Source organism: Notolepis coatsorum, assembly GCF_963971535.1.
Source record: "Notolepis coatsorum genome assembly, chromosome: 5".
Lineage (NCBI taxonomy): Eukaryota > Metazoa > Chordata > Actinopteri > Aulopiformes > Paralepididae > Notolepis > Notolepis coatsorum.
In genome coordinates, this window is record NC_140169.1 from 43316206 (window position 1) to 43340561 (window position 24356).

Sequence of the window (24356 nt, forward strand, 5' to 3'; positions counted from 1 at the left end):
TGGCCGATACCGATATTTACCGATGTCGATATCTCTGTATAGAAAACACTTTTTTATGATAATCAAATAAAGAGCTATTTTCCAAAACGCATTTTATTTTATTTTTAATTTTTAATTTTTTTTTATAACTTTTGTAAGTTCTTTTCAGAAATGGCTGATATTGAGAAACTATTTAAGTCAAACATGTAAATAAAAATAAAAGATTAATTTTTTTTTTTTTATATCGGCCCAATCTATATATCGGACCGATACCGATGTGTAAAAAACTGCCATATCGGCCGATATTATATCGGCGGCCGATATATCGTGCATCACTAGGAAAGATGTAAGAAAGAAATGTCAGATGTTGTTGATGGGAATACTGGTATGTGTTGGGTTTTACGCCAAACTACACCTGATATTATTACATATACTAGGAATTTGGCTTGGTAGTGTGTTGCTGCTGTACAGAATATACAGTAATGGGAGCATAATAAATATTATATATGGTATTAATAAAATGTACATAATATTTACAGGGGTGGCATCGGGGTAGAATGAACTGCATGCCCATTTGTTTTAGTATTACTTAATCGAAAGGGCTTTGCAACGAGGCTGGAGAATGGTTCTGCTGTGTGTTCTGGTTCTGCTCTGTGTTCGTGTCGCCTGCGGCATCAGTCACTGCCAGGGATCATCACATAATTGCTTTTCTGTTCTACAATAACACTCTGCTGCCCCTCATGTGAGCACATTTGTGTAGGTAATATCCGTCTCAGAAACGGTATTCGGTGTAATAAATCGGTCATGTGGTAAATCTATAACTGCCAGGGCTTATCTACGGGGCATTTCCATTATTGACCTGCAGAGAAAGCTTGGCATAGAGCCAAGCACATTCAATAGAATTACTGGCTGCCCTGCAACGGTTTCACATCAATACAATAGCCTGCTGAGGGCACTCAAAGCTTCTTAAATGAACAGCTAATCTGTGGGCAAGCTGTGTTGAGTTATCTCAGTGTCTCTCAGTCGCAATGATGTAGGTTTTAATAGAAATACTAAATACTAGGGGTGCACCGATATATCGGTCGGGTATCGGTATCGGCCGATAAGTGCCTTGTTGACTGCTATCGGCCTATCGGCCGATAAGCTCAAATGTGCCGATAGCAGTCGCCGATAAATACCCATCAATTTGTGTAGCGTCAAAAGGCAAAAAAAAAAAATTCACTCGCGACCTACCTGCACAACGCCCGCCGTCCCCCACACACACACACACAAGCTACTGCATCACAGTTACTACTTATGATTAACAAGGCATTCGTTTTGTGGCATTAGCGTTATATAGTTAGTGTTACACGGACAATAACATCAGCATATTATTATTACCCATAGCAGCAAGGCATTACTCAGAGTCCGTTCATTAGCTCGGTTCCATTCCGTTGCTCATTCCGTACCCAACTACACATTCTGCAATCTGTTAATAAAGTTTTCAACCAGACAAATGTATAGAAAGGCTTTGTTTTATTATAACATTTGTTGCAGTAAAATCATTATGTCTCATTTGGTCATGCATGGAGCGCCGGTCGGCGGGCCGGGCAGCTAACGTAGCTACGTTATTAGCTATTAGATGTAGGGCTGTCTTAAATGCTTCGAAGCTTCGAACGTTCGATTCGATGGCACAAGCTTCGAACATTAAAAAAAAAATCGAAGTTTAAAAAAAAAAAAAAAAAAAAAAATTAATTTCTTTTTTCAAATTTTTTTTTTTTCAATTTTTTTTTTTTACTTCGATTTGTGTGTGTGTGTGTGTGTGTGTGTGTGTGTGTGTGTGTGTGTGTGTGTGTGTGTGTGTGTGTGTGTGTGTGTGTGTGTGTGTGTGTGTGTGTGTGTGCTACCCATCCCAGTTAGGACAGCCGAATCCCGTCCAATCTTTCGCCGTCGACTAAAGACTCACTTCTTCAACCATTATCTGAAATGATAAAAAAAAAAAAAAAATATCTAACCGTGACTAACCTTACTGTCATGCACTTGTCCTAATAAACTAACCTACACTGTAACACGCAACACTTTGATGAACATTGTTACTCAGCTGATAGAGTTGTACCCTTCTTGCTGTCTTGTCGTACAGAACTTGTAAGTCGCTTTGGATAAAAGCGTCAGCTAAATGACTAAATGTAAGTGTGTGTGTGTGTGTGTGTAGGTGTGTGTGTGTGTGTGTGTGCGCGCACCTTGTAGAATTCCACACATAAGAAAGAAAGATACTGGGATGAATAAACAAAATAGGAAATAAAATGTAGAAATGCATGCAATACATAAATAAATATGAATCTCCATATATGAAATATAACATTTAGATAAGGTGCTACTGAGATGTTTTGGTGAGTTCTTTGTTTTTTTGTGGAAGTTGCCCTTCTTAAAAATGCATGAACATTCACTGATAATTGGTCTGTAGTGGAGTCTACAAGGTCTACATTGCCGGACCATGTAGAATTCGGACCTTGTAGACTGACATAATTCTGTGCATAGTTTAGTCTACACAGGCCATATTTCAAATAATCAAAATCTTACTTCATTCATCTTAAACATTCTTGATTTGGGGGATTGGTAGTTCCCATGAAATCTGAAGTTGTTCAAACGACAACAGCGATCCACCTTGAATTAAATCACACAGCCGAGTGAAACCTTGTTGGATGCGTCAGTCACGAAAGGGGCTACTTAATTAATTAATCCAACCCACTTTATTTATAGAGCACATTTAAAAACAACAACGTTTACGAAAGTGCTGTACAAGTCCCACAACATAAGATAAAAAAAAAAAAAAAAAATTAAAAAAAAAAAATTAAAAAAAAATATTTTTTTTAATTTTTTTTTAATTTTTTTTCGAAGCTTCGAATTAAAATCGAAGCTCGGCCCCGAAGCTTCGATTGCCAAAAAAAGCTTCGAAGGTCAGCCCTAATTAGATGCAAGACTAACGTTACTGGTGAAAATGTGATTTGCGTTGGAATACTCCTTTGTCAACTTGCTGTACTTTGCTTGGATGTCTGCAGTCATTATTGCTGCATTAAGAATAGCCCCAACTTTAGCCAAGGTAACGTTATGGCTAAACCTTTAACAATAGTTAACGCTAGCTTTCGGTTAGCTGTTCAATGCTATTAATAACACAACTCCCCGTCAACACCCTCTCTCGGGAAGATGGCATTTAAGAAAGTATCTGCTGTTAAAATGAAGTGTTACACGTTCAATAACAAGCATATTATTTACCCGAAGATAGCAGTAAACAAGGCATTACTCCGTTAGCCCGTTCATAGCTCGGTTCCATTCCGTTGCTCATTCCGTACCCAACTACACATTCTGCAATCTGTTAATAAAGTTTTCAACCAGACAAATGTATAGAAAGGCTTTGTTTTATTATAACATTTGTTGCAGTAAAATCATTATGTCTCATTTGGTCATGCGTGGAGCGCCGGTCGGCGGGCCGGGAGCTACGTTAAGTGTGTTCTGCAGTGCTCTCGCATTCGCAAACAGAACAATGGCGGCATGCCCGGAAGTAGAAAAATTTATAAACGCTTGCCGATTGGTGGACAGCAGGAGGTGGGTGCTAGCGGTGTGGCGTAATTGGCCGAATCGACTGTCAATCAAAATGGTTCCATTGCATTGGTTGAAAGCTCTGGTTGAGAGAATAGTATCCCGCTGCAGGCCGCAAGAATGGTTCCATTGCATTGGTTGAAAGCTCTGGTTGAGAAAATAGTATCCCTCTGCAGGCCGCAAGACGATACTGGGAGAGAGATAGTGATACCATAAACATATTTCTTGACGTTTCCTTTTTTTAAGTAAGTAAAGAGGCCTACAAATACAAACATACACATACAAATATACAGTAGTTTCATTAAAAAAAAAAATAATTAAATTTTTTTTTTTTTTTTTTTTTACAAATACTTATATACAAATATCGGTATCGGTATCGGTATCGGCCGATAGTGTTAGTTGAACAATCGGTATCGGCGGCCAATTTTCATATCGGTGCATCCCTACTAAATACAGTAAAGGGTGAGTTCTCTGACATTTCTGTTGGCCCCAGCAAGAAGGGATACTGGTGTAATTGGATGAGATCAATACTGACTGGTTGAATCTGTAATGTATTGTATGTAACGGCGCCCTCTAGGCAGGGCCGGACTGGGGAAATAGGCTAGCATATAGCAACAACACTGATTTCGATGGATTTTTTATTTTTTGTAATGTCGGATTGAAAAAAGCCCATCATAACCACCACATATTCAATTAATTTTAGAATGAACCCTTTAAATACGTGTGTGATGGCATCAACACACACAAAGTGAAATATTTTCAATATATCAAATGCAAAGTAGATTTTTCTGGGATTATTACAGGCTAGCTAGCATATTATGTCAATCATTAGCAACAACACTGATTTTAATGGATTTTCTTTGTAATGTCAGATGTGAGTTGTAAAACAAAATACATAAACCACAGGGTGGCTCTGCAGCCCTGTATGTTCAGCCCTGTTCTCTCGGTAGCTCCGGGCCGAAGTGCAGCCAAAAGATACATGAGGCATGAGTTGATTCTTGCTTGGTGACGCTGGGTGATCTGATTATGTGGTTTCCTGTCATTTCTCCCACCCTCTGGAACTCCCTCCCTGCAGAACTCCGCAACGCCCCAACTCTGGACTCATTCAAAAAAACTGCTCAAAACCCACCTCTTCAACTTGGCCTTTAACTAGGGGTGCACAATATTGATTTTTTGACACCGATAATACCGATAACTTTATGCTCCTCAAGACCGATAACCGATATTTATTGTATTATACAATTTTTTTTTTAAATGTAGTTTTGACCTAACCAGATTTATCATGACATGAGCGTTACTACTATGAACAAAACAAAGCCAAGACAACAGTTTTGACTGATAAAGTGACCATATTTATTTTTCCAAATAAATATAATTTGAATCAGAAAATTCACAATCCGTCAATAACTTATAATACATCCAACCTAACAAGTCACCTGCAACATCACCACCGCTACGATGGTGTGTTAAAAGCCTACGACGACGCGCGAGCAGCTAAAGCTGCTGTGAATCCAAAGCAGCTACAAATGAACCCACAGCGCTTGTACCTATTGACGAGGCGTTTGCTAAATGAAAGAAGTTTGACAGAAATGACCCAAGGGCTCAGGCTCAAGCTTTTAAGCAGTGCTTGGTGGTGCAAATTAACCTGGCTACTACGGAGCAATAAGTGACTGCGGTATTCAACCAAGGGTTGCATCACAGTCATGAAAGGGGCTAGATTTGCAGCAGCTTTGGCTGCTCGCGCGTCGTCGTAGGCTTTTAACACAATAACACACCATCGTAGCGGTGGTGATGTTGCAGGTGACTTGTTAGGTTGGATGTATTATAAGTTGTTGCCCTTTTCCCTCGTGGAACTTCTGCATTGCATTTGTTACAAATAGCAAGCGAACTTTTTTCCTCAAACTATTCCCACACTACTGACGCCATCTTTGTGTACATCCGCGCTGCTTCTGAAACGTACGTGGCTACGTCACAGCCTAGAAAGGGAGCGCTGGATTTGTGTAAAACGCCCTCTTCCTAAACCACACGCTATCGTACCACAGTACTGGCAAAACGGGAGGAGCCTACAGTAAAAACAAACGCCCTTCATCCCAATTCACCCACACCGCATTTTTTTTTACCAAAAAATATATTATATTATCGGAGCTATCAATAACGTTATCGGGATGACGTCATAATTGCTGATATCGGCCCGATAATTATCGTGCATCCCTACCTTTAACCCCTAATTTCTCACTTTGTGTGTTGTGTCTGTCCACTATGTTTGTTACTTTTGTTATCCTTTCCCCCTATGTAAAGCGACCTTGGGTCTTTTGAAAGGCGCTATATAAAATGAAGCTATTATTATTTCCAGCAGAGACATCGATGCCTGATGACTTCCTGTGTGACCCCGTGGACTCCAAGCGCTACGCCGTTGCCCCCAGCGACTCCGCCTTCAGCGTCATGACAACACAGTTCCCGCCTAAGCATTCTTATGGTTACCGTGGCAGCAGCGGATGCTCCGTCCCTCTGGGCATGTGCAGACAAGCGTCCAGCCCTGGAGGCTTCCAGGAGGGAAACAGAAGTGGTGAGTGTGTGTGTGTGTCTGACACCTAGCATGGTGTTAAAATCATAATTGTTCCCTAAATACATCATCTCCCCCTTATATTCCTGTCTGATGCAACATGTTTTGCACACTGAAGATCACTGAACACACACGGTTACAAACATTATCTTCCCCAAGAAGGGGACCAATAAAGGAATATCTTATCTTATATCTAGGGATGCCCCGATCGATCGGCCACCGATCGTTATCGGCCGATAATCAGTATAAATATGCGATTGGTGAATTCCGATAATGAGTCATATTCGCAGATCGCGGAAACCGATCAAGCGGAGATCTCACTCGCTGTCTGTCTCAGACACACAGGACCTGCAAACTGCCGCTCCTCCTCCTCCTCCTCCTCCCTTGCCCCGCCCGCCCCCGTGTAGAGTTTGTAAACACAGAGGACTGAGAGGAGGCTCCTCTGCTCGAGTCTGTAGTGCATTCGACCGTGAGCTAATGTTAGCTACCTAGCTATCGTTACTGTTTAAACAAAATTACCCAGTCAACTATTCACTTTTAGTAGGCATTGTTTAACGTTATATAGCCGGCTAGCAGTAGCTACAGATAGCTCCTGATATCAATGTCGTATAACATTGATTTGATGCGTATTTGAGCTGAGGGCTTGCTGAATGTGATTTATACCAATACTAGGTCCAGCTGCAGCGCCGGAGAATCCTGGCCGTAGCTGGAGGCTACTAGAGTACACACAGACAGTGGAGCTGTTTGCAGATAGCGAGCATTTTGACTTGTTGCGTGGCGGCGATGTCTCGCAGATAATACAAGTACAAGTCTAATTATATAATATATATATTTTATAAAAAAAAATATATAAAATAATAAAAAAGAAAAAATCTAAAACGATCGGTATCGGCCGATATGGCTCACGACGATAGGTATCTGTGGCAAAAAATGTGATCGGGGCATCCCTACTTATATCATTACGAGCAAAATCACTTCTTTACTTGGACTTTTAGATCGATATGGATGTCTAATCAACATTTCCGTGCCATGGTTGGTGAATTTGGTCTCTCAGCAATGCGGGGGGGGGGGGGGGGGGGGCACCCTGTTATAATTTTCACTTAAAAAGTTGTTAATAGGGGCGCCCGAGTGGCCACACCACGTTACTGCGCTGCAGACCTACGCGGTCGACCCGGGTTCGTCTCCCGATCCCGGATGGATTTGCTGCATGTCCTCAGTCCCCCCCCACACTGTCCTCTGCTCTCTGTCGGTCATGTCCTCAGTCCCCCCCCCCCCCCACACCTGTCCTCTGCTCTCTGTCGGTCATGTCCTCAGTCCCCCCCCCCCCCCCCCCCCACACTGTCCTCTGCTCTCTGTTGGTCATGTCCTCAGTCCCCCCCCCCCCACGCTGTCCTCTGCTCTCTGTCGGTCATGTCCTCAGTCCCCCCCCCCCCCCCACACTGTCCTCTGCTCTCTGTCGGTCATGTCCTCAGTCCCCCCCCCCACACTGTCCTCTGCTCTCTGTCGGTCATGTCCTCAGTCCCCCCCCCCCCCACACTGTCCTCTGCTCTCTGTCGTCATGTCCTCAGTCCCCCCCCCCCCCCACACTGTCCTCTGCTCTCTGTCGGTCATGTCCTCATTCCCCCCCCCCCCCCCCCCCCCACTGTCCTCTGCTCTCTGTCGGTCATGTCCTCAGTCCCCCCCCCCCCCCCCCCACACTGTCCTCTGCTCTCTGTCGGTCATGTCCTCAGTCCCCCCCCCCCCCCCACACTGTCCTCTGCTCTCTGTCGGTCATGTCCCCCCCCCCCCCCCCCCACACTGTCCTCTGCTCTCTGTCGGTCATGTCCTCAGTCCCCCCGTCCCCCCCCCCACTGTCCTCTGCTCTCTGTCGGTCATGTCCTCAGTCCCCCCCCCCCCCCCCCCCACACTGTCCTCTGCTCTCTGTCGGTCATGTCCTCAGTCCCCCCCCCCCCCCACTGTCCTCTGCTCTCTGTCGGTCATGTCCTCAGTCCCCCCCCCCCCCCCACACTGTCCTCTGCTCTCTGTCGGTCATGTCCTCAGTCCCCCCCCCCCCCCCACACTGTCCTCTGCTCCTGTCGGTCATGTCCCCCCCCCCCCCCCCCCCACACTGTCCTCTGCTCTCTGTCGGTCATGTCCTCAGTCCCCCGTCCCCCCCCACTGTCCTCTGCTCTCTGTCGGTCATGTCCTCAGTCCCCCCCCCCCCCCCCACTGTCCTCTGCTCTCTGTCGGTCATGTCCCCCCCCCCCCCCCCCACACTGTCCCTGCTCTCTGTCGGTCATGTCCTCAGTCCCCCCGTCCCCACCCCCACTGTCCTCTGCTCTCTGTCGGTCATGTCCTCAGTCCCCCCCCCCCCCCCCCACACTGTCCTCTGCTCTCTGTCGTCATGTCCTCAGTCCCCCCACACTGTCCTCTGCTCTCTGTCGTCAGTCCTCAGTCCCCCCCCCCCCACACTGTCCTCTGCCGGTCATGTCCTCAGTCCCCCCCCCCCCCCCCCCACACTGTCCTCTGCTCTCTGTCGGTCATGTCCTCAGTCCCCCCCCCCCCCCACACTGTCCTCTGCTCTCTGTCATCATGTCCTCAGTCCCCCCCCCCCCCCCACACTGTCCTCTGCTCTCTGTCGGTCATGTCCTCAGTCCCCCCCCCCCCCACCCCCCCCCCCCACACCTGTCCTCTGCTCTCTGTCGGTCATGTCCTCAGTCCCCCCCCCCCCCCACACTGTCCTCTGCTCTCTGTCGGTCATGTCCTCAGTCCCCCCCCCCCACTCTGCCTGCTCTCTGTCGGTCATGTCCTCAGTCCCCCCCCCCGCACTACCCTCTGCTCTCTGTCGGTCATGTCCTCAGTCCCCCCTCCACACTGTCCTCTGCTCTCTGTCGGTCATGTCCTCAGTCCCCCCCCCCCCCACACTGTCCTCTGCTCTCTGTCGTCATGTCCTCAGTCCCCCCCCCCCCCCCCCACACTGTCTCTGCCGGTCCTGTCCTCAGTCCCCCCCCCCCCACACTGTCCTCTGCTCTCTGTCGGTCATGTCTCCCCCCCCCCCCCCCACACTGTCCTCTGCTCTGTCGGTCATGTCCTCAGTCCCCCCCCCCCACACTGTCCTCTGCTCTCTGTCGTCATGTCCTCAGTCCCCCCCCCCCCCCCCCCACACTGTCCTCTGCTCTCTGTCGGTCATGTCCTCAGTCCCCCCCCCCCCCACACTGTCCTCTGCTCTCTGTCATCATGTCCTCAGTCCCCCCCCCCCCCCCCCACACTGTCCTCTGCTCTCTGTCGGTCATGTCCTCAGTCCCACCCCCCCCCCCCCACACTGTCCTCTGCTCTCTGTCGGTCATGTCCTCAGTCCCCCCCCCCCCCACACTGTCCCCTGCTCTCTGTCGGTCATGTCCTCAGTCCCCCCCCCCCCCACTGTCCTCTGCTCTCTGTCGGTCATGTCCTCAGTCCCCCCCCCCCCCCCACACTGTCCTCTGCTCTCTGTCGGTCATGTCCTCAGTCCCCCCCCCCCCCCCACACTGTCCTCTGCTCTCTGTCGGTCATGTCCTCAGTCCCCCCCCCCCACACTGTCCTCTGCTCTCTGTCGGTCATGTCCTCAGTCCCCCCCCCCCCCCACACTGTCCTCTGCTCTCTGTCGGTCATGTCCTCAGTCCCCCCCCCCCCCACACTGTCCTCTGCTCTCTGTCGGTCATGTCCTCAGTCCCCCCCCCCCCCACACTGTCCTCTGCTCTCTGTCGGTCATGTCCTCAGTCCCCCCCACACTGTCCTCTGCTCTCTGTCGGTCATGTCCTCAGTCCCCCCCCCCCCACCCACACTGTCCTCTGCTCTCTGTCGGTCATGTCCTCAGTCCCCCCCCCCCCCCCACTGTCCTCTGCTCTCTGTCGGTCATGTCCTCCAGTCCCCCCCCCCCCCACACTGTCCTCTGCTCTCTGTCGGTCATGTCCTCAGTCCCCCCCCCCCCACTGTCTCTGCTCTCTGTCGGTCATGTCCTCAGTCCCCCCCCCCCACACTGTCCTCTGCTCTCTGTCGGTCATGTCCTCAGTCCCCCCCCCCCCCCCCCACACTGTCCTCTGCTCTCTGTCGGTCATGTCCTCAGTCCCCCCCCCCACACTGTCCTCTGCTCTCTGTCGGTCATGTCCTCAGTCCCCCCCCCCACACTGTCCTCTGCTCTCTGTCGGTCATGTCCTCAGTCCCCCCCCCCCCCCCCCCACACTGTCCTCTGCCGGTCATGTCCTCAGTCCCCCCCCCCGTCCCACACTGTCCTCTGCTCTCTGTCGGTCATGTCCTCAGTCCCCCCCCCCACACTGTCCTCTGCTCTCTGTCGGTCATGTCCTCAGTCCCCCCCCCCCCACACTGTCCTCTGCTCTCTGTCGGTCATGTCCTCAGTCCCCCCCCCCCCCCCACACTGTCCTCTGCTCTCTGTCGGTCATGTCCTCAGTCCCCCCCCCCCCCCACCACTGTCCTCGCTCTCTGTCAGTCATGTCCTCAGTCCCCCCCCCCACTGTCCTCTGCTCTCTGTCGTCATGTCCTCAGTCCCCCCCCCACACTGTCCTCTGCTCTCTGTCGGTCATGTCCTCAGTCCCCCCCCCCACACTGTCCTCTGCGGTCATGTCCTCAGTCCCCCCCCCCCCCCCACACTGTCCTCTGCTCTCTGTCGGTCATGTCCTCAGTCCCCCCCCCCCCCCCCACACTGTCCTCTGCTCTCTGTCGGTCATGTCCTCAGTCCCCCCCCCCCCCCCACACTGTCCTCTGCTCTCTGTCGGTCATGTCCTCAGTCCCCCCCCACACTGTCCTCTGCTCTGTCAGTCATGTCCTCAGTCCCCCCCCCCCACTGTCCTCTGCTCTCTGTCGTCATGTCCTCAGTCCCCCCCCCCCACACTGTCCTCTGCTCTCTGTCAGTCATGTCCTCAGTCCCCCCCCCCCCCCACACTGTCCTCTGCTCTCTGTCGGTCATGTCTCAGTCCCCCCCCCCACACTGTCCTCTGCTCTCTGTCGGTCATGTCCTCAGTCCCCCCCCCCCACACTGTCCTCTGCTCTCTGTCGGTCATGTCCTCAGTCCCCACCCCCCACACTGTCCTCTGCTCTCTGTCGGTCATGTCCTCAGTCCCCCCCGCACTGTCCTCTGCTCTCTCTGTCGTCATGTCCTCAGTCCCCCCCCCCCTCCACACTGTCCTCTGCTCTCTGTCGGTCATGTCTCAGTCCCCCCCCCCCCCCCACACTGTCCTCTGCTCTCTGTCGTCATGTCCTCAGTCCCCCCCCCCCCCCACACTGTCCTCTGCCGGTCATGTCCTCAGTCCCCCCCAATGTCCTCTGCTCTGTCGTCATGTCCTCAGTCCCCCCCCCCCCACACTGTCTCTGCTCTCTGCCGGTCATGTCCTCAGTCCCCCCCCCCCCCCACACTGTCCTCTGCCGCATGTCCTCTGTCCCCCCCCCCCCCTCACCACTGTCCTCTGCTCTCTGCCGGTCATGTCCTCAGTCCCCCCCCCCCCCCCACACTGTCCTCTGCTCTCTGTCGGTCATGTCCTCAGTCCCCCCCCCCCCCCACACTGTCCTCTGCTCTCTGTCGGTCATGTCTCAGTCCCCCCCCCCCCCCCCACACTGTCCTCTGCTCTCTGTCGGTCATGTCCTCAGTCCCCCCCCCCACACTGTCCTCTGCTCTCTGTCGGTCATGTCCTCAGTCCCCCCCCCCCCCAAACTGTCCTCTGCTCTCTGTCAGGTCATGTCCTCAGTCCCCCCCCCCCCCCCCCCCCAACACTGCCTCTGCTCTCTGTCGTCATGTCCTCAGTCCCCCCCCCCCCCCCACACTGTCCTCTGCTCTCTGTCGGTCATGTCCTCAGTCCCCCCCCCCCCCACACTGTCCTCTGCTCTCTGTCGGTCATGTCCTCAGTCCCCCCCCCCCCCACACTGTCCTCTGCTCTCTGTCGTCATGTCCTCAGTCCCCCCCCCCCCCCCCACACTGTCCTCTGCCGGTCATGTCCTCAGTCCCCCCCCCCCCCACACTGTCCTCTGCTCTCTGTCGGTCATGTCCTCAGTCCCCCCCCCCCCCACACTGTCCTCTGCTCTCTGTCGGTCATGTCCTCAGTCCCCCCCCCCCCCCCCACACTGTCTCTGCTCTCTGTCGGTCATGTCCTCAGTCCCCCCCCCCCCCCCACACTGTCCTCTGCTCTCTGCCGGTCATGTCCTCAGTCCCCCCCCCCCCCACACTGTCCTCTGCTCTGTCGGTCATGTCCTCAGTCCCCCCCCCCCCACTGTCCTCTGCTCTCTGTCGGTCATGTCCTCAGTCCCCCCCCCCCCCCCCACACTGTCTCTGCCGGTCATGTCCTCAGTCCCCCCCCCCCCCACACTGTCCTCTGCTCTCTGTCGGTCATGTCTCAGTCCCCCCCCCCCCCCCCACACTGTCCTCTGCTCTCTGTCGGTCATGTCCTCAGTCCCCCCCCCCCCCCACACTGTCCTCTGCTCTCTGCCGGTCATGTCCTCAGTCCCCCCCCCCCCCCACACTGTCCTCTGCTCTCTGTCGGTCATGTCCTCAGTCCCCCCCCCCCCCCCACACTGTCCTCTGCTCTCTGTCGGTCATGTCCTCAGTCCCCCCCCCCCCACACTGTCCTCTGCTCTCTGTCGGTCATGTCCTCAGTCCCCCCCCCCCCCACACTGTCCTCTGCTCTCTGTCGGTCATGTCTCAGTCCCCCCCCCCCCCACACTGTCCTCTGCTCTCTGTCGGTCATGTCCTCAGTCCCCCCCCCCCCCCCACACTGTCCTCTGCTCTCTGTCGGTCATGTCCTCAGTCCCCCCCCCCCCCCCCCCCCACAACTGTCCTCTGCTCTCTGTCGGTCATGTCCTCAGTCCCCCCCCCCCCCCACACTGTCCTCTGCTCTCTGTCGGTCATGTCCTCAGTCCCCCCCCCCCCCCCCACACTGTCCTCTGCTCTCTGTCGGTCATCAGTCCCCCCCCCCCCCCCACACTGTCCTCTGCTCTCTGTCGTCATGTCCTCAGTCCCCCCCCCCCCCACACTGTCCTCTGCTCTCTGTCGGTCATGTCCTCAGTCCCCCCCCCCCCCCACACTGTCCTCTGCTCTCTGTCGGTCATGTCCTCAGTCCCCCCCCCCCCCCACACTGTCCTCTGCTCTGTCGTCAGTCCTCAGCCCCCCCCCCCCCCCCACACTGTCCTCTGCTCTCTGTCGGTCATGTCCTCAGTCCCCCCCCCCCCCCCCACACTGTCCTCTGCTCACCTGTCGGTCATGTCCTCAGCTGTCCTCTGCTCTCTGTCGTCATGTCCTCAGTCCCCCCCCCCCCCCCACTCGGTCCTCTGCTCTTGGTCATGTCCTCAGTCCCCCCCCCAGTCCCCCCCCCCCCCCCCCACACTGTCCTCTGCTCTCTGTCGTCATGTCCTCAGTCCCCCCCCCCCCCCCCCCACACTGTCCTCTGCTCTCTGTCGGTCATGTCCTCAGTCCCCCCCCCCCCCCCCCCACACTGTCCTCTGCTCTCTGTCGGTCATGTCCTCAGTCCCCCCCCCCCCCCCACACTGTCCTCTGCTCTCTGTCGGTCATGTCCTCAGTCCCCCCCCCCACACTGTCCTCTGCTCTGTCGGTCATGTCCTCAGTCCCGTCCCCCCCCCCCCCCCACACTGTCCTCTGCTCTCTGTCGGTCATGTCCTCAGTCCCCCCCCCCACACTGTCCTCTGCTCTCTGTCGTCATGTCCTCAGTCCCCCCCCCCCCCCCCCCCCACACTGTCCTCTGCTCTCTGTCGGTCATGTCCTCAGTCCCCCCCCCCCCCACACACCCCTGTCCTCTGCTCTCTGTCGTCATGTCCTCAGTCCCCCCCCCCCCCCCCCCACACTGTCCTCTGCTCTCTGTCGTCATGTCCTCAGTCCCCCCCCCCCCCCACACTGTCCTCTGCTCTCTGTCGGTCATGTCCTCAGTCCCCCCCCCCCCCCCCCACACTGTCCTCTGCTCTCTGTCGGTCATGTCTGACCAAAATAAAGCTGTAAAAATGCTTAAAAAAAATCGTTGAATTTTTTTTATAATAAAATTGTTAATAAACCTAACCTGAACCTTAACCTCAGTCAAGACCTCTCGCCCCACCCTAACCTAAAATAAATATGACGTAATTTTTTTTTTTTTTTTTTTTAAGACGATTTTAGATTGTATGATTTTAGAAGTTTCCCGCCACCAGGGCGTAGATCTATGTAAAGATTAGGCATTGAATATTTCAATAGTCGTTTAATTATTAAAAAAATTATATAGTTTATGTGAATAAATATCCATAATAACTAATATCCTTAATAACAATTTCCCTTTGTTTTTACCGGCAACTGCACTGTGTAGTGTATTGAGTATTGTTACAGCGCTACACGGCATGCTGGATACAGCAGTAGCTAGCCAGGTAGTATAACAGTCTGTTAACAGCTGGGAGAACAGAAGAGAAAGATGAAAGAGTGACTGGAGATGTTACATTGTAGCTAGGTTTTGTATGTTTACCATGTTGTTTCACTAAGTTCACACATTTCAAGCATCAGTGATGTAACTAATTGCTTAATGCTTTTGGAAGCTACCTATTTGCTCGCTTATTGGATTATCTCATGCTCTATTAAGTAAAAACAACCACACGTTAACGTGGAAGCTCAGACATTTCAAGCATCAATGACATAACTTTCGGAATGAATGCTTTTGTTCCTGGAAATAATGTTAGCCTGCTGCGACTCTCAAATATCTAGCTGTTACTTAGCAATGACAGCAGCCAGCTAGCTTGCTTCAGGGTTCGCACAAGGTCCTTAACCCATTCCCTGCCACGCTTCTAGCCCATCTTATACCACTCTCTGCCAGTGCTGTAACCCTATGGAGTCACTCACCTTCTTTGCAGGGCTATAACTTTTTAAATTGTATTGCTAAATTGACATTACTATGGCCCATTCAACATCAATTATCTATCGTTCAGGATGTGGGAACGTTATACTTTTTCATTCATACGAAAATACCGTCTAGAATATAAATGTTTTTATCGTTTTCTGCAGTAATTCCTAGAACGCTAGTTATAGGCCTAAACGCATAATATATATTATCGATTGCAGTTTATTCGTGATACACGCTATATTAAAAAATCCAACTGAATACGATCCTAAACGTTATGACTCATCATTAGGGATGGGAATCGAAAACCGGTTCCCGTTGGGTTCCTAATTGGCCGATGCCTGGAACCGTGTGGCTCCTGTGACTTTCGATTCCCTTAACGCTGCCAGGTTTTTCCTACAGTTGCGCGCGTTAGCATGTAGCCATGGCAGACTCTATTTGATTCCTTAAGGGCTCGAAATTGCCTGGCTTTTGGTCATATGCTCCCGAAATGCTCCCGCTGTTTGGCTACTTCTATGTGCAGTGAAAACTACTTGAATGCTTTCATTGATTTAGTTTAGGGTGAGCTAAAATTAGCCGCGGAGCTATCGCTAGCTAACGTGAGCTAACGCTATTTAATCAAGCTCACAAAGAGAGATAAACAGCTGACAGCGGATAGTACAGGTACAAATACAATAAAACAGCGGGTGGGGACTGTTCTGTAAACATTGTACTCTTTAGTTCACATATAATAAGAGCCGGATTGTTTATTTACTAAGTCCGTCAGACAGGAAGTACCATGGTGCAACATACAAATGTGTCCGTGTAGCAACACAAGCCAATACCTACAGGACAGGGGCCCGGGGAGGGAGCTCTGTGTGTCTGTGTGTGTGTGTGTGTGTGTGTGTGTGTGTGTGTGTGTGTGAGACAGAAGTCAGAGGAATAACGACTGTTATTCAATAGATTAAATTAGTTTAAGAATAAAAAAATAAATACATTTTAAGAGAATCTCAAATACATTATTTTATTTAAGTGTAGGCTATAGTTAATGTTTTATTTTTTACAGTTTTTGTATTTTTCTGACATGGTAAATGGCTGCTTTTTTATATAGCGCTTTTATCCAAAGCGCTTTACAATTTGTTCCTTACATTTTACCCAATCACTCACACATTCACACAACGACGGCGCAGGCAACCATGCAAGGTGCCAACCTGCTCATCGGGAGCAGTTAGGGGTTAAGTGTCTTGCTCAAGGACACATCGACACGCTGCCCGGGAGGAGCGGGAATCGAACCGGGAACCTCCGGATTGCCAGACGACTGCTCTACCTCCCGAGCCACTGTCGCCCCTGACATGGGGGCTCAACAATAAATGACAATCAGAAATGTCAAGTTGCATGTTGTTATTCTAACCAGCTTAGTTCTGTTGCATTTCCAATTTATTTATTTAAATTATAAATTGATCAGGTATCGATAAGAGAATCGATAAAGAATCGAATCGATAAGCAGAATCGAATCGATAAGCAGAATCGATAATGGAATCGTATCGATAAAATCCTATCAATTCCCATCCCTACTCATCATGCACGGATGAAAGGGGGCGGGGGGGGTCGTTTATAATTCCGTGATCGTCAGTAAATGCTTTATGTAGTATGGGTTGATTTATTGATCAGTTGGTTTGTAAACAAAGAAATGTACAATCGCCTTGAAAATGACGTCGGCGTCCTCTTACCGTTGGCCGACGAGACTGGAGCAAAAAGATCCCACTTATTTGACGGCGATCGAGTCGATCCATTTCCGGTTTGTATAATAATAATAACAGCCCAAATCATGTCGATTATTGAGTTATGGCAGCGATCCATATACACAGTGTGTGTCTTGAGTCCCGCGACAATATGCGAGTGCCGGACGCATTTCCTAGACGCACCGAGATCGACTCGTCCATTTCCGGTTTGGTAACTCGCCGATCATCCACCAGGCGGCAGTATTGAAGCGTTGCAGAGTTGTGCATGCTCCCACTGCATCAGACCAGAATTATGAATTATTATGAATAACATGGCGAAAAAATGAAATATGATCTCAATAACGTCGTACGCCGTGTAATGGCAGAATTGGCATGAACTTGAAACACGTCGTAAGCCGTTTCCGGCGCTGGATGTGTTAAAGTACTTGTTTTTTTTAACCAAAAAAAGTCAAGGCGTTAAAAAAAACAAGGTGCTTAAAAAGTTCTTGATTCAAATCAACCATTCTCATTGAACGTTTTGTTCATTCATGATCTGTTCTGAATCAAGCCAATTTTAACTAATTGTCGGAAATTGGTTTTAAGCCATAAATATTGGATCAGATTTAGTCTATAAAAACAGCATTTAAGAGTGAATTGTATCCTTTTTAAATGCCCTTTTAAAATAAAAAATAGTGCAGTAAAGATCCAAGTAAAATGTTCCCCTTTTCTGTCACCCTGTGCTCCCTAGCCTACAGCCCAGCGTCTGAGGGCAAGCGTACCCCAGGCAAGGACCCGTCCAGGTGGGGCGTGGAGGAGGTGGTGTGGTTCATCAAGGACGCAGACCCGCAGTCTCTAGGACCCCACGCTGATGTCTTCAGGAAACATGTAACGTTCTGCATCTTTCTAACCTTTTTTATGCTTTATGGCCATTGACATTTGACCTGAGAATGTGCTGTAAAACCCTGAAAGGATTTGTCATAATTCCTGAATAATATCTCCATAACAGCTTTAATACTAATGATTTAACCCCTTACAAACGTGTCATAAACCCCTGTTTCAGAAATTATATATGAATGAGTTCAAACGGATATATTTATTTATACATATTAAATATACATACGCCTAGTTACGCTGCTGGCCAGTATAATACTACAACTCTGTACATACATTAGCACTATTACTCAGTACTAATTTATATATTTTATACCAGTTTAATCATCTGTACATTGTATATTACTATTGCACTTTACTGTTACATTTGCACTCTGGTTGGATGCCAAACCTATTTTCGTTGTATTGTACTTGTGCTGTATAATGACAATACATTTTAATCTAATCGAATACAATATATCATGGACCAAGGCAACTCTTCTTAGAAAAAAAGTAAAAAACCTAAACGTGTTGAAGGCATGTAGGCCGAAACCTGTTGTTATTGTTCCATCATGAAGTTGTGAAAATAAAGGACTTTAACCTTCTATTTTTTACTAACAAGAATTGCCTTGGTTGGCCTCATCCCTTCCCCAAAGATCAATCTCTTCACTTATTGAAACCCACAGTGGTATGTTTTCTGCATGTTTTTACAGACTCTTGGGTCGCTTTCACACAGGGGCTGTTTGGTCCGGACTTTCAGACCAGAATTCGATAGTCCAGTTTTTCGGGTTTGTGTGAATGCGTGTCGAACTCGGTTTGCGGACCAAACAGGCGAACTCTAGTCCGCCTGAAAACGTAGGTCTCGGTTCGGCTTCAGCGGACCAAACGCGAACCAAATATAGGAAGTGATTATTATTACCACTGCTCGCAGCATTCATTCACTGCAAAACAAGCACACTGCATCTATCTCTCTATCTATCTATCTATATATCTGTGCATCTTGGGAAGAAGGAAGAAAAAACGCGGCTTATTATAATATTAATAAAACGGCTACTTGTGGGCTCTCATAAAAACACCGTGGTCTACAAGTTGTTTAGCGAGAGGATGGTGGTAATGTGCTTCAATAGAACAATGGATCAATGCCATGTCAAAACTCGCTCCGCTGATCTGGAGGGCTCGCAGACAGTCCACACACAGACACACACACGCGCGCGCGCGCACACACACGGGCCGCAGCCACACACACATTTCCACTGTCCAATAGCCGAGCGCCCTTTTCGACCGCGTGACATTGTTCAGAAGGTTCGGGTGCGCCTCACAGATTTCTATGTGAACGCAGGCGAACCAAATGAAGAATGCAACAATGTTGCAACTTCACCCCCAGAACCGCACTGAGTCCACCAAAACTATATGTGAAAGCGACCTTAGATTCCATAGGGTGCTATCAGGGTTCGCACAAGGTCCTTGAAGTGCTTAAAGTGCTTGAAGGCCTGGAATTCCTTAAACAGCCCATTCTTTAACACTTTGAGTGCCACTCACGGCTTTTCTCGGGTTTACGCCCCGACCGTTGACTGCCACGGTCACGAGTATTCTCTGGTATATATTTTTTTTAATTTCTTTATCAATCTGAAATCATATTGCATCACGCTGGAGATCCAGGGACCGCCGGCGCTCGGATGTGAAAAAAGCGCCCCCTATCGTCTCCCAGATGGTAAATCACCCTTTTGGAATGGGAGAATGGATTTCTGACTCCACATTTTACTTCTCACTGATGCAGCCGGGGTCTACCAGAGTTCATTCTGGAGCCTCTGAGCCGCGCGGATCATGTGTTATACTGTACACACGATGGATCAATACATTTATCGATTTTTTCGAATGGCGATCGGAAATTAGAATAAGCCATTTGGATACCATCTGACCTCAGGTAAGGAATCTATGTTATCAGTGTTAGGATAATCAGACTCGTTTTCACGGATATAAGCGTTTATGTGATATGGCTGTTTTGACTGTAAAAGCCATGAGGAAATAAGAGCAGCGATTATCAGCGCACGGCACGAGCGTGCGTGCGCACACATGCACACATATACTATCGATCATCTAGCGTTTATTTGAAAACGATTCATAAATAGGCCGACAAATGACAACGTTCTGGAATATTCCAGTAAAAGGCCATTATCATAGGCATGGGTTGTTTTTCCCCGGAAAACGGGTGATTTTCAAAATGCTATCAAACGGAAATGAAGCGATAAAAATACAATCTGCCTTGCCAATGTTGACTGGAAAATGAGTCTTTGATAAGCGACGGGCAGATTAGACACATAGCCATAATTTAAAACATAGATTAGCCATAATTTAAAACATAGATTAGGCGATATTAACGTTAACATTGGCCGTGGATGGTGGCATTCAACAGGGTAAAAAGGAAAACACGGCCCGGCACTGAAAGTGTTAACAAGGTGCTTAAAAGGTCCTTGAAATGTTTGTTCCGTTTTAATCAAATCTGACTAGTCGCTGTCTCGCTCGCTCCAACTGCTTTTCCTCATTTTTTCACATGTGATGCTCTAGCTGGCCAGCAGGCCAAGAAGATGCTTAAAAAACAGCATTTAAAAGTGTTGTATCCTTCTAGTGACATCCTTGAAAATTAAAAATAGTGCTTGGAAAAGTACTTAAAAGTCATTGAATTTAATTTTGCAATGTCTGTGGGACCCCTGTTTAGTATTGATCCAGTGTGGTGTTGTGTTCCAGGAGATCGACGGGGGCGCGCTGCTCCTGCTGAAGAGCGATGTGGTGATGAAGTATCTGGGTCTGAAGCTGGGACCGGCGCTCAAACTCTGCTTCTACATCGACAAGCTCAAACAGAACCGCTCATGATCCCCCCCCCCCCCCCCCCCCCAGAACGGAACTCTCCTTGCAGTCTGATGACCTGATGATTTTACCTGATGAAATAGTTTCCCCCCTCACTCGCTTCTGGTCTAAACCGTCCAGGACGAGCGGACAGTGTGAGCCACATGACCTCCCCCTTCTTCGTTCAGACTGCAGGCCAATCTGATTTGTTTCTCAAATCAGATCTTTTAACTGCACTGTTTATTTGCAGGGGATCGGATTTGTGTGTCCAGCGGAGATCACCATCCTATCTGCTGTGGTAACGACATTAGCTACCGTTAACGGTAGTTGACGCCCATATAACGATAGCTAACTCTGTTACTGTTATGTTACTAATGCTGTGTTTGTTAGAACAAATGACAACTTCTAACGTGTTGCGCAAACAGCTTAGCCGAAGCTGCTTTATTTTTCCAGAGTGACACTAACGGACATTGCATCAAACATCACATCAAACATGCATCATCACATAGCGACATAATGATAATCTTGTGAATTATGTAGAGTATCAATTTGCCGTTAGACAATTGATTAGCTTAGCGAACTATTGATGCACTTCTGTCACTCTGGATTTGACATTGTTGCCATGTGTCGCGTTTCAAAGCGCAAAAGACACTTTGAAATCCTATTTGAGCAGGGGCGTCATTTTGGTATCGTATGCACTCGCCATACCTTGTTTTTTTTTTTTATTACAATTGTTTGTTGATTTAGAATTCGAATGTCAACATTATGAACGAAGCTTCGAACTATTCGGTACAGCCCTAGCATGTTTTGATATTGTCAATTATCTCACTTTTACTAGGTGACTTTTACTGTGACTAACTGAAATATGCCCCAAAAAAAAGGAAAATGGACATAGGGACGTTTTTTAATCAAAGGGCAGCAGAGACGAGTGATATAATAGTGCAGTTCAGCATTCAGTAACCCATACTTTTTGTGAATGTGTTTTTGATACTACATTCTGTTGAACACACACCTGAACACACACCTCAAAACCGTACCTAAGGAAAATTGGCTCAATTGCAAGAAAGACAGTTATGATATTACATTCTGCATAATTCGTATGCAAAATATTGTGGTTCCCTGCTTTAGTCTGTTGACACATTTCTATACTAAAAATGCTTGTGTAGTCCTGTGTCATACCTAAATGTCATATAACTGAATTGTATAGAAACAACTCACCAAAAGTGACTATTGCACAACTGATTTGACAAAAGTCCAAAAATGACCAAAAATCCCCCTTCACCCCCCCCCCCCCCACCCCTCCTCGCCATACCTTGCCTTTTACTGAAATGACGCCACTGTATTTGAGTGTCCAGACTGAGACACGTCTGTAAAAATCCGATTGGAATTTAATTTCTCAGAATGTGGTAATTTCATGTGTTTTTTTTTTTTTTTTTTTTGCTGTCCAGTTTATCTTTTTTGATCAAATCTTTCTTACGTGAAGACACCACACAATACAATACTAATAATAATAGACATGACTTCACAGGACAATAATAACACTAACAATGCTGTCCAGTCTTTCTAAAAATCAATCTGAAAAAAGTGATTTGGGCTGGCAGTCTGAACATAGCTTTGGTTACTTGTGTATCACATTTAATTCCCACACTCAAAATTAACAGGTTGACCATATATATATAAAATAATATTGTATGTATATATATATTACACACACACACTATATATATTTTATACACATGGTTATTTACAGCTGAAGCGGTTATATTGATTAAAAGTGTAAATATTTGAGCTGGACTCACATGGCAGCTACACTGGAAAGTGACCAGGGATGACCACTCTACCAACTCTATCGGACCAATCACAGCAGTCAGGACCACTCTACCAACTCTATCAGACCAATCACAGCAGTCAGGACCACTCTACCAACTCTATCGGACCAATCACAGCAGTCAGGACCACTCTACCAACTCTATCAGACCAATCACAGCAGTCAGGACCACTCTACCAACTCTATCAGACCAATCACAGCAGTCAGGACCACTACCAACTCTGTATCGGACCAATCACAGCAGTCAGGACCACTCTACCAACTCTATCGGACCAATCACAGCAGTCAGGACCACTCTACCAACTCTATCAGACCAATCACAGCAGTCAGGACCACTCTACCAACTCTATCAGACCAATCACAGCAGTCAGGACCACTCTACCAACTCTATCAGACCAATCACAGCAGTCAGGACCACTCTACCAACTATATCAGACCAATCACAGCAGTCAGGACCACTCTACCAACTCTATCAGACCAATCACAGCAGTCAGGACCACTCTACCAACTCTATCAGACCAATCACAGCAGTCAGGACCACTCTACCAACTCTGTATCGGACCAATCACAGCAGTCAGGACCACTCTACCAACTATCGGACCAATCACAGCAGTCGGGACCACTCTACCAACTGTATCTGACCAATCACAGCAAGGACCAAAATGCACATCTGAATTCTGATGATCTGATAATAATCTGATAATCTTTGCAGCCAGCAATGGGTTTATGGGAAATGTGGTCTTATTATAAGAATTAGGCTAGCAATTGTTTTGCCAATTGTCTCATTTGTTTACTGTAATTATATCAAGGTATCAAACCATTCTGACAGTGATATATCTGATTATTGGTGAAAATTCTCCTTGTAGGGGCTTTAAAATCTACAGTGACAGCAGTCCCGGCGCCATGGGCAGGCATTAGGGGGCCGGGCCCGCCCACTGAGTCAGCTGTGCCCACCCTGGTAAAAAAAAAAAAAAACGTTTTTTTTTTTTTAAATCAAAGTCAACTATCCAAATCCTTAGTCGGGGACAGCCCTAGTGGGCACTGATGTCAACAACAACACTACTGAAGCTAGCACGGCACTCTGTGATAATTCGTTTTCTACCCTCAAGAACGTCTTTACAGAACATCGCCTTAGTATGCTTCATCGACGCAACTAAGGCCAATTTAATTCAGTTGGCATTTAAGAAGGACTTAACAAAAAAGTTCAGGAATGAGTGGAGGGACAGTGTTTTAAGAAGATTTCACTCTGTCCCCAAACACCGCTTGCCTCTCTACTTATGATGGTGAGTAGCCTGTGGAGGAATATTGTTTGCTTTTTTATGCACCTTATTTTTGTCAGTTCAGTTTGTCAGTGAATTCAGAAGTGTTGAATAAATGGAGACTTTTCAAAGATATAGAATAGAATAGAAATGTATTATCCTGAGGGAAATTTGACACTGCAAATCACTCAACATTAAACATTTAGACAGAACAAGTCACAAATATGAAAACAAAACAAATGGCCTAAGAATAGAATAAAATGAAATAGAATAAAAGATACAGTAAATAAATACGGAAGTCTACAGTAGGCGTAATATTGCACAGTGCTGTTTAAAAAGTAAGAGTCCAGGAAGATGGTAACTGTCACTCTGTGCTCAGTGATGCATTGTATAGTCTGATGGCTGTCGGAATGATTGATATGTCTCCAGTCTTTTTTTTGTGCCATCAGGCTGTCTCCCCCGTTCCCCCCATGGTCTCATGTTCCTTTTGTTTTTGTTTCTTTGTTGTTTTGTTTTTGTTTCTTTGCTTTCGTTTCTTTGTTTGTACCCCTGCTCCCGACTACTGTCAGCGACTTTGGGTTATTGAGAAGCGCTATATAAATTAAATGAATTATTATTATTATTAATGAAGGACTTCCTGTGCCGTTCAGTGCTGCATTTAGATAGTGTGAGCCTATAACATGCTCCTCCTGTCAGCCAAGTCTGTGTATAGTGGGTGGGAGGGGTTTTCCCTGATGGCCTGGAGCTTAGCAAGGTTCCTCTTCTCCGCCACCCTCGCTAGAGTCCAGCTCCACCCCCACCACGCTACTGGCCTTCCTGACCATCTTATCCAGCCTGTTTGTGTCCCCTGCTCTCAGTCCGCTGCCCCAGCAGGTCTGTTATATATAAGTTCAGTCTGTTTTTGTATAA

General features: G+C 48.2%; 1 protein-coding gene across 1 annotated transcript in view; it reads left to right on the plus strand.

Moving 5' to 3' along the window:
• Window positions 1-21688, plus strand: part of LOC311228841 (sex comb on midleg-like protein 4) — a gene marked incomplete at its 5' end in the record, with an annotated part of 47652 nt that extends 25964 nt beyond the window's left edge. The window contains 3 exons of the mRNA XM_084314797.1: window positions 5909-6121; window positions 17395-17531; window positions 20262-21688. Coding sequence (XP_084170923.1) covers window positions 5909-6121; window positions 17395-17531; window positions 20262-20387 — 476 coding nt within the window. The 3' untranslated portion in view covers window positions 20388-21688. The remainder of the gene's footprint in view (window positions 1-5908; window positions 6122-17394; window positions 17532-20261) is intronic.
• Window positions 21689-24356: the final 2668 nt, after the last annotated feature.